We start from the raw sequence: 11,068 nt of genomic DNA on the forward strand, positions 1-11,068 counted from the left end.
GTAATGGCTTATTTCCCTCTAGCACCCAGCAGTAGCACAGTATCCATGAGCCACATATAGCACTTCAGCCACTTTGGCAGTCTTCCTGGACTTACAGACACTGAATCCACAGCTACTTGCTTAGGCAATGGTTATCCACAGAGGCTGCTTTGACTGTACTTCAGCGTAGAGCGACTCTTACTCATCCCATTTTTCCTGAAACATCGCCTCAGCTTCTTTTTGTTTGGTTTTGTTTCAGAACAGCGGATTGTGCGAGAAGCTGGTGCGGCAACTTTTCCCTGCATATTTCCCCCCCTCCACCAGAATATGTCGTTGACCAACACAAAGACGGGCTTTTCTGTAAAGGACATTTTGGACCTTCCTGACACAAATGACGAAGATGGATCTATCACCGGTGCGGAGGAAGACACGGAGGGATCGGAGACCGCGTCCACGACAAAAACCACTGGAGTTTTGGTGCAAAGTCCTCTAGAAAACGTTCAGAATCTGCCTTTAAAGAACCCCTTTTATGACAGTAGTGACAATCCTTACACACGATGGCTTGCAACTACGGACAGTATTCAGTATTCATGTAAGTAGAGTCTAAGATTCCTTCTAGATCTGTGTCAGTGTGACTTTTGTGATATTTTAAAGCTATGCCGTTACGCTGAGACATAATTCGTGGCATGCAGCCTTCCTTTCCACCCTAACGGTGCCCTTGGGTGGCGTGCAGCATTCATCTTTATGCACCGTGCACTGCTGCGCTCCTCCAGAGGCGTTTACAGCTCAACAAATGCATGTAGTGTTTTGGGTCCGCTTCCTTAGCATCGTGAGAATTTGATCGATAAAGAAAACTGAATAAAGACTGAAAGTTATACAGAGTGTTGCCCCGGTGCAAAATCTGAGAAACATTCTGCGGGGGATTTACAGGCAGACAATGCACCTTTTAATGCTTCACTGACTCGCACTGCATGTGCACATTTGGGCTGAGGGACAATTTTGTGGTGCCTTTCACTCTAAAATCACAGCAAAGCGTTTAAATCAGTTCGATTTTTTTCATGTTTCATGCAATCACTCAGAAATTTCTTATCTGTTTTGGCAAGTGCTAAATCATCAATCGGTTTTTTTCCGTAATGCGCACTAAAGCTTCCAAAGTTTTGATTGATAATTGTTTGGCTTGATGCTTTGATAAACATCTCTAAGAACTTTACAACATAACATTTTGACAGTGTTTCTCCCGTTTCTTGCCGCAGTGCACGGCCTCTCCGCCAGCTCACAGGACTCGGCCAAGTCCCCAGAGCCGTCCGCGGACGACGAATCGCCGGACAACGATAAGGAAACTTCCAGCAGCGGTGGCAGCGACTCCGGAAAGAAGCGGAAAAGGAGGGTGTTGTTTTCCAAGGCGCAGACCTACGAGCTGGAGCGCCGCTTCAGACAGCAGAGGTACCTGTCCGCCCCGGAGAGGGAGCACCTGGCCAGCCTGATCCGCCTCACCCCGACCCAGGTGAAGATCTGGTTCCAGAACCACCGGTATAAGATGAAGAGAGCCCGGGCCGAGAAAGGTATGGAAGTGACCCATCTCCCTTCTCCCAGGCGGGTGGCCGTGCCCGTCTTAGTCAGGGATGGAAAGCCTTGTCACACTCTTAAAGCTCAGGACTTGGCGGCCACTTTTCAGGCCGGGATCCCCTTCTCGGCTTATAGTGCCCAGTCACTCCAACACATGCAGTATAACGCGCAGTACAGCGCCGCGGCCACGGCACAGTTCCCCACAGCACATCACTTGGTGCAGACGCAACAGTGGACTTGGTGAGAGAAATGATAGAGACTTGGCTTGGAGGCACGATAGGGAGTTTCACCACAGAGCAAAGAAAAAGATAAAACACAAAAAACAAAAGACTTTTCATTTTTGCAGCTTGACTCATATATATATATACATCATTTTTATTCGGGGCTCATGTGTGCGCCGTGTTTACATGTTTTCGTTAAGAGAACTGGGTCCGAACCTCTCCCTTATAGATTTTATTGAGAATGTCAATGCTCTTCTTGTGAATTTTTTTTGTAAAGTATGTTGTGTGTTGGTTGTAGAGATGTTTTCCTCTTTTTTTTTCTTTTGTCCCTTCGTGTTATCAGCACGTACGAACCACTTTATAATTATAGAAATTTTAATTTCTTGCTTCTTTTATGGACCGAAAAATATTTATGGCCTGGAATAAACACTGGCAACTTTTCAGCTATTTTCCTTTTGTTTTTATTTCCTGTAAATACTCTGTGGCAAATGTCGAAGTCGAGAGACAGAGGGGAGATTTTGGGGGGCGTGTAGCTGAGGATCGGCCGATGTTTACATCCAATATTTATATTTACATTAAAAAAAAAATGATAAGGGAGGCATGTTGAGGGGAGAGTTCAGTCTGATGTGTTCTGTAAATAACGACACAGCCTCACGTTGATGGCTAGATAGTCTTCACTTTTAGGAGGATTTTTAAATAAAATATTTTTTTAAATGAAGGTTGCCTTCTGTAAGTGTCCTACTCGAATGATCATATCTGAAACAAATAAATAAATAAAAAAAAACAGCGCTAAACATGACAAAAGAAGACGACGAATCAGACTCAATATTGTGGCACAAGAAGGGGCATAAATCTCCAGTGCACTTCAGCCCCTTTCTTTTCAAGTTAATCTAATCCGGGGAATATTTTTCTGAATCCAAACACCCCACACATTGAGTCGAAAGTCACTTGTGAAATGGGACTGAAATCCACTCACTTAATATAAGGGGGCTTCTCCACATAAGAAGCTTTTGAATGAAAAGCTCTCCTTTTTGTCAACGTTCCCCACCACTTCCAGCCTTAAAGGTGTAAAGTGGCAGACCACGGAAGGGGGGAAAAAATCGTTTAATGCAATAAATGTTTTGTTATCTTGTTAAGCGCTAAACTGCAAATAGAGCAGGAGTGATCAATGAGTCACCAGCCTTCTTTGTTTAACCCTGACCAACGCTGGGCTGAAATGCGCAAGACTAAAAGCGGCTCCCAATAAAGTAATTTTTCACATGATCATGGAACGTGAAAGCTATGTTGCTTTACACTAAATATACTCTGCCCTGTCAGGTTCCGTGTTCCTTAAGGCGGAACCAAAAAAAGCACAAATGGCTCCCCAGTGATCCGCTGCGCACTGCGGATTATAAGCCTCCAGTCAATATCTTGGGTAAATATGATAACCTGGTAGAAAAATCCATGCATTCTGTTTGTCCCGGGACAAAAAAAAATCCCACAGCAGATGTTAGAGTCGCCCCTATCATCACTGAACAAACAGCCAAATTGGGCAGATTTGCTAATTATTTACAGAATTGAGTCTCAAGGGGCTACTGCTTTTGTGGGCGACACAGACTCAATTTGTCCCTGACAGAAAGGTTTTGTGTTCCGCCACTGGTTGAGCTTGTAGGTCAAATAAATCAGCAACTTGTGTTTTTGTTTTTAATTTTTCTCGATGAACAAAAATTACACATTAAATTTAAATAAACGAGCCATACAGGACGGATTTTTTTTTAATGTATCGCAAAAATGATGAACTATTGTGACCATTTGATTTTCGTGACCTCCTGCTCACAGCGCTGCTCCGTGAGGGTTTTATTAAAATCCAAGACAACACCGATTTTTCAAAAATCGTGCGTAAAAGAAAAATGCAGACATCCTTGTGTCTCCCTGCCCTCTCTGATCAGGCACTTTTTGAGACTCTATCATTGCATAATGTAGTACACGACACAACACAGAGACAAAATGCCAGGCCTGCTTTTTGCTGGGTGTTAGAGGCGTGCATGTTAACGAGCAGCAGGATGTAGACAGTGCAGATAGAGAGACTGACAGAGTTGCTTGGTGCTGTTCAGAGTCAGGGAGATGCATCCTTGGGCTTTTTGTCCCGCCTGTCACTTGGTGCCATTGTGATCTTTGCTGCACACGTTGTCTCCCATATGGGCAGCTGGGCTCGGACAAGGAGAAAAGGATCTTTCACAAACCCCAAATTGTATCAAGCTTTCAAATGAAGCATTGTTGTCTCTCAAAGAAAAACGAATTAAAAATTCGTGCTATATCTATTCTGGTCAGAAAAGAAGCCCCATTCACAGATAACAGGGAGTCCTTCTTCCTTGATAGAGCTATGCCAACAACAGCCCTCTCATTTCTCTTTTCCCAACATCTCCCATTCTGCACAGTGAAAGGCTGATTCTTGTCTGTTCAAAAAGTCGCTCCTCACAGCGCAAAAAAAGTATTTTTAAATACCAGACAGTGCTCTTCCTTGTTTGCTTTGAGCTCACAGGCATGCGTGGGCCGATTTCTAAAATAGGCATGGAAACATATTTGACACAATTTTGCCCTCCACTAAAACCCTTTTGGATGTATTTTTCCGTGACAGGTGTTGAAATGAGTCACAGGGTATTCTGCACCAATTGAAGATTGCATTTCTTGGATGTTTCTTAAATACAACAGCAAAAACATTAAACGAGTGACGAAATCAAAAACACAGGAGTGGAGACTTGATGCATTTTGTTACTGCAAACCAAAACTGGTATTGTACAATCCATTTTTTTACATAAGGGACAAAACCTTTGAGATGATGCAAGATGTTATTTTTAGGATTTATGCGCAAATTTCCGCTGCCTGGACATTGGTTACATTAGCTTTTGAGAAAGTGCCCAAGGATTTTTCAATATGATACTTTTATTTCACATTCAAATATAGTCCATTTTTTCCTTTTAATCATATTTGGTTTGATATATTTCCATAGCTCCTCCAAATCTGGATTTTTATTTTATTTTTTTTTTTCAAGACATTTTTTTAAAAATATATTTTTATTGTGTTGTTCTCGCCTGGCAGGGATCCACAGACCGCTGTGTTAGCACACTGAAGCAAAACAAAAATACCAGCAGCGTAAAAATCCGCCATGGTAAACTTCACGATGCACAAAACTCGCTTTGCACCCGTGTTTTGTTATTAACGCAGCAGAAAATGACACTCCACTCCTCCACCAGCTCAGCAACAGGGTCAGATTTATCGGGAATTGCTTTTGGCTGCTTGGAGGGATAAAGCAGGCGACATTAAAACAAGCATCGCGGCGTGCAGCACAGTTCAACCTGCGTGGATAACACTATTATATACCTTGGAATACAATACTTGAGGAAATGTGCACTTGGGACACCATGGATCTTCGTCATCCTGCCCATTTGAACCTCGACATGAATCATTTTTCTATCACGCACATCGCCAAATAAACGAGGATTTCAAAGCTATAATAAGCGATGCTTTTCATTTAAAGGAAGCTATCTGGGTTTTATTGCCTTAAAGGAGATCCAGATTAGATTCGCCACGGTGCCGATATTAAACAGAGGGATGGATGGGAGGAGGGAGGGGAGGGGAGGATAAGGAGGAACTGTTACACTGAGTGGCCACAAGATGGAAGCAGAGGTCTGCAGTTGGCGTCATGCAGCTTTCACCTGCAAATGCCTGGCAATCAAACTTCATCTGACTCCAGCTAGCACACAGTGCCACAACCGAGCAATGTTCTTTTAATGAACAGACAGCACAGCAGACTTGACTGTCTTTTCATGTGTATGAGTGCTGTTTGTGACATTGTAAAGGGTCTTGAGAGCATAATCACATTGCTCTTGAAAACAAACTTCCCAGCCTAGGTGCTAATAGCGCTGCTTCCATGACAGACACAGAGGGGGAGAGCCAGAGTGTATGGGAGCATCCACGATGTGGCGCAATAGGACAGGGGGACAAATCTGCTGAGGCTTTATTTACTTTAGTGAGAGTGAACAATGGAGCTGGAGTGAGGTTTTTTAGAGGAAAAGCTCAGACAGATTTTTTTTTTCCACAACAAAGAAGACTTAAACCAAACATCTCCAGCTGTAACTGGATTCCTATCAATGCAACTTATTTCCTCTTTACCAGAATTGATCAGAGAAAGCAAATTTTGGTGCAAAAAAGTGTTCAGAGCAAAAATGTCAGAACATTTCTACAAGAATTCAAATAAAACAAATGATCTGTTTAAAACACTTTTAAATCTGATTGGTAGACTGAATTCTTCCTCTTGTGTCACTCAGATGTCCATCACATACAGCAAGAAAAAATTTTCTGGCTGCAAAGTGCCGGAGCACTGTTGTCCATTCATGCAGAGAAGTATGCAAAGCACCACAAAGTGGGTCAAATGACAAAATAAAAGACCTCCATCTTCATGCACCTGCTCAGTTCAGCATCAGTGAGCTTACACCTGTAGGGGGCCTCATTGGGTTAGAAAGCTGCAACAGCAGGGGGTGGAGGGATGCTCAAAATGAAGGAGGAGGAGCAGGGAAAAGGGAGAGAAATGTATAAACTGCAAGAGTTTGGACCACTTTAAAGAAGACGGTGTGGAAAAATAAAATAGAGAGCGAGACAACCATCAAGGAAACTACAGAAATCGATGTTCTAAAGTTGAGTCCAGATTTCTCAAGGCAGATAACAGAGCGTGTTTAAACATTTCCAATCCACCCTCATTGCTGGTGACATCAGCAGCATGTGTGTGAGTGTGTCTGTGTGTGTGCAGGTTGATAAGATGCATGTTGCTGAGTGAACATGAGCGAATCCACTCAGCAAATCTGCAAGTTTACTGAGTGGGGCAGACTGTCTACAGAGTATTACTACTCAGATCAGCATCCATCTGCATGGGAAGGAGCCGCTGAGCTGAGCTGAGCTGAGCTGGGAGGCAGACCGGTGTGGGTGATGAAGAACTGCAGCATGATGGCTGAGACCTGAGGAGGAACACACAGAAAAACCAGCCTGCACATCTCCCTCTGTCATACCTTTAATAAAAATGTGATCCATTTTATTAATTCTTATCAAAGGTCAAATTTAAAAGCAAAAGCAACAATTATCATTTAACATAATAAAATGTTCAAATAGTAAAACTTGAAAAACAGTACACACCTGCAGCAGCCTGCAACACATTCTTATGGTAAATAAGGAGGATTTAGTTTTGCATTGTTTATTTTAAAATACATGAGCTGGTAGACAGTGTATTGATGATGGATTATCTGCCAACCTTTAAATATTTTTTATTCTAGCAGCCAACAGTTTACCATGACATTGACATTTGAAAAACAATAATAACGATAAAAATAATAATAATAAAAACAGGTCTGTTTATTATTATTTCATACAACACTGTGTAACCCATATTTTCATCTGTACAACTTTTGCATGTAACCAGTAAAATAATTCAAATAAAAACATAAAAAATAAAAAATGTTTCATAATTTTCCATCAGATCTTAAAACCCTCATGGCTAAGTTTTCTAATTTCCATGTGAGCGTATGTTGCCAGGCTTCATTTGTAAAGACTGTAGAAAGCAGCTACTAGGTTGATCTGGATTTGAATCTGAGACAAAGAACGGCTGAGCCAAGAAACCAAACCTATAAAAAAAATAAAATAAAAAAATCCCTGAGACATTTTATCTGAGTATCAGAGTGTGAATTGTAGGAATCAATGAACAAGATCTTTCAAACTGGAATACAGGAACATGCTTTTTAGCCTACATTCTCATTTGCCTCTTAGACAAGACAAAACATGACCCGGGGAGATGCTGAGAGAGCAGTTTTAAAATTGTGGCCAGGTTGGAGTCAGCATTGTGGAAAAAAAGGAGGGTTAGGGTTCTTGACTTTGCTGAATGTAGAGATTAGGGGAAAAGGCAGAGTGCACACACAGACTGTTATGTTCTGATGTGGGGAAGGAGGCTCAGGCTGGGTTTTTCTCTTCCATCAGTTTTCTTTATTTCATGACTGCAAAATGTGTAAAATTGTAAATAAATAAACAAACCACTTTAGAAATCATCCTGTTTTTTTTCTTCATTGTGGGTTTATAAAAAAAGTGGGAAAATTCTTTCTTACACTGCATGTATCTTTAGTTTCAGTGCTTCAGGGCGCACTCGAGCAGCATTTCAGATTTCACCAGGTGCTACAACCCTTTGTGTTAACTCTGAGCTGAAACAAAACAAACAGCAAGCTGAATTCAGCATGCGTCTTTGATCCAACAGAGGATAGCTCGTCTACTTCCCTGACAGTCATTGACAAATGAATGTGACCATCGAAAAGAAGGGTTGTTGAGACCTATTAACAGTTTAATGTGACTCAAGCAGCTTCAGCTTCCTCCTGCTCTCAGTGGTGTGCAGACTGGTACTTTACTGTGAAATTATAAATATATAGCCATTCATCCATCACAGTTCAAGTTCATTTATAGATGAAGGGAGAAGCTTGACACACACACTGTCACAATGAGAGGGCTTGTTTTGTTTGCATTGGTCTTTAGTTTTTCTTTTTACAAGTCACTTTCTTTAACACAATGAGAGGAACTTTGCTTCGCTGCCGCACAATGCCTTCTAGTTATTCACAGTGCATCTGTAGAAAAATTATAAATTCATAAACAATAGTTGATATCTTACTCTTTATGTGTGTAGAAGGATTTTTAACCCACAAGGGTAAGAATTCAAAAATGTGCACATTAAGATCAGCTGACACACAAACTGAAAGCAGAGATAGTTATTTGAACAGCAACTTTTTTTTTCTGTCAACATAAAGCTATTTAAAATTGCCATCTCTATGAGGTGTACAACACACTGTTATAAAAAATAAGAGACACCCTGTTTTGATTGTGCAATGCGTCAATACAGAATAGTAGGAGACACATGCTTTACTCAGTTTACCATTTAAGATATGCCAGGAGTAGTTATCACCCAAAAAATGCTACATTTTAACAACCTTGTGTAGTTGAACTAAATTAAAGTATAGAGAGCTAACAGCAGTGATAAACAAATTTGTTTTTTCAAATAAATTTGTCAACAAGATCAAAAGTATTCATGTTATTTCATGTCCCAAATGAAGTTCAATTAATTCTGCCTTTTAATTATTCAATGAATTTAGCCTTATCGGAGTAGAGCACCAAAACCCAGAGGTCAAACACGCTGAAACATAATTACTCAAACTTTTCATTTAGGATTGTAAAGATACAGACCACGCTGTTTATTGGAAACTATCACAATGTTCACTCTCTTACAGGTAAATGTGCACAAACAAAGAATGACAACTGATACTCAGGAAACTCAGCTCAGTGTGTTGCAGCTATGGGGTCTTCTGTTAAAAACTGTCTTTCTTTGTTATGATATTCAAAGTGCCATATGGTCTTATTTCCCTTTGTCTTCTCTTTCTCAATGTTCCACCTTAGGCCTTGAGTTGTCTTGTATAAAACCCACAGTCTGCTGCAGTCAGATGGGCTGGATGGGGGACCTCGCCTACAATCAGGTTCCCAGAGTTGAGTGTTTATGCCTTTCACTTAATGGATTGTCTCACCTTCTTCAGAAGATGAACATGAGGTGCTTGAGATGCCAGCACTGCAAATGGATCCTGGGGCTTTGAGCCTGATAACAACCGGCCGTCATCTGTTTCAGACATGCTTCAATCAGCACGCGTGATGATCAAAGAGCGGCAGTGTGGCAGCAATGTGTTTTACCAATTCAAGCTCTCTAATTAGCTTCCTGTTTAAAGAGGATGTCAAATATGTGTAGGAAGTTGTGCCTATCATGTGTTTGTGCACTTGTACCCTGTGCTGAATTTATAATGTCTTTTGGAGCTAACTTTGCTGAATGGAAAATAAATAAAGAAAAGCTCTTCCATGGTCTGTCTTTTGTTGTTTGCTGAATAGGAGCAGTTTTACAATAAGTCTGAGCAATGCTCTTTCAGACACCGTATCACACTTAGTGTTTGTGTTCTTTGTCATGTGGGAGACTGAAGCGATAGCTGTCAATTTATTTATCTTCCAGAGTCACAGATACAATCCACTGACCATGTTTTTATCCTCATACTAGCACAAACAACTTGTCTTTAGCCCAGCGTCCTCTGGGATCATTTGTCAGTGGTATTAACACTGATATCAGCTCGATGAAATAAATACAAAACACACAGAGAGCAGTGGAAGAAAAGGCTGTTACTTTCTCACTCCTCTGCCTGATCACCTAACCAACACAAAACTGATGTAAAGAAAAAAAAAAGGATAGTAACACAATCATAGCTGATAGTGTCAAAGAACAGCTCAACACACTTTGGTTGTAAGGGTGGCAGCAGATGGAAAACATACTTCCTGTAACCGTGACGACGTGTTTTAGAAAGATCAGGGACCTACATTATTATTTCTACATATAATTTAGCTTTCTTTATTGTATTATGGTTAGTTTGAAAAAAAAAAAACCTTTATTGGACTTTGGTTTATGTTTCCTACTCTCTCTGCTGTGTTCAGCCTCTTAGTCCTCTACAGCAGCTGTCCAGTGTTTCCTCAAGTCCATCTCGTCAGTTTTATTCATGATTTGGTCAAATGTTTGCCACAACTAAACATCATTTACATCTTCACTGCAGGGTTCATGAGTGATGTTTCAGATGTTTTTTTTTTTTTTTAATATTTTGTAATAATCCTTATGGGTTTGCAGAAAAATCACTACTTATAATATTTAACATCAAACTCTTTATTGTTTTGTACTTGGTTGTGTATCCAAAACTGTACTTATTTTTATCTCAGCACTGTGTAACCACATACAGCTTTTCTTTTTCATTTGTTGTTGTTCATGTTGCAATGTTGTGTTTTCTGTGTGAACTTGTGCACAAAATGTGTCGAATAAATTTCCTGCCAGAATAACAATCTTTTTTACGTTCATTCATGTACAACATGTATGACACATTGTTGGTGTTGCCTTCCAGTTTAGATCTTCAGGAATTACCTATTGGAAAAAGCAAATTCAACCAACATTTGTCTACTGAAAAATAATAGCCAAAGAAACACATGAAGGCTATGCTACAACATACTGGGATGTTTTTTTCTTTTTATTACAAATCTCTTTGTTTGAGGGAGATTTACCGCTCTGTGCTGCTGTGTATGAGTCAGACTGTGTGAGCTGTAGAGCAGAGATGGATATTTGATGCAAAAACATATGAAGCACTTTTGTCTGATACAATTTGCTCTGGTAAGGAAACACAGAATAAGGAGTGTCCCATGACATTCTTTCATATGTATTTCATGATTGT

General features: G+C 40.5%; 1 protein-coding gene across 7 annotated transcripts in view; it reads left to right on the forward strand.

Annotated features, from left to right (window-relative positions):
* nkx2.2a (NK2 homeobox 2a) overlaps positions 1-10,920 on the forward strand; it is a 35,992-nt gene extending 25,072 nt beyond the window's left edge. For 5 of the 7 annotated variants that reach the window (XM_074691733.1, XM_074691730.1, XM_074691729.1 and 2 more), the window contains exons 2-3: positions 239-571; positions 1,209-2,209. In XM_074691733.1, the coding sequence (XP_074547834.1) occupies positions 307-571; positions 1,209-1,789 (846 nt within the window). In that variant the 5' untranslated portion in view covers positions 239-306 and the 3' untranslated portion in view covers positions 1,790-2,209. Of the gene's footprint in view, positions 1-6; positions 572-1,208; positions 2,210-9,221 lie in introns of those variants that run through there. The other 2 variants (XM_074691735.1, XM_074691734.1) reach the window with 2 other exon arrangements.
* The last annotated feature ends 148 nt before the right edge of the window (positions 10,921-11,068 follow it).

The sequence above is a fragment of the Halichoeres trimaculatus genome, unplaced genomic scaffold (genome assembly GCF_033239565.1).
Source record: "Halichoeres trimaculatus isolate MK-OKI-2021-1 unplaced genomic scaffold, fHalTri1.1 fHalTri1_scaffold_17, whole genome shotgun sequence".
NCBI classification, from domain to species: Eukaryota; Metazoa; Chordata; class Actinopteri; order Labriformes; family Labridae; genus Halichoeres; species Halichoeres trimaculatus.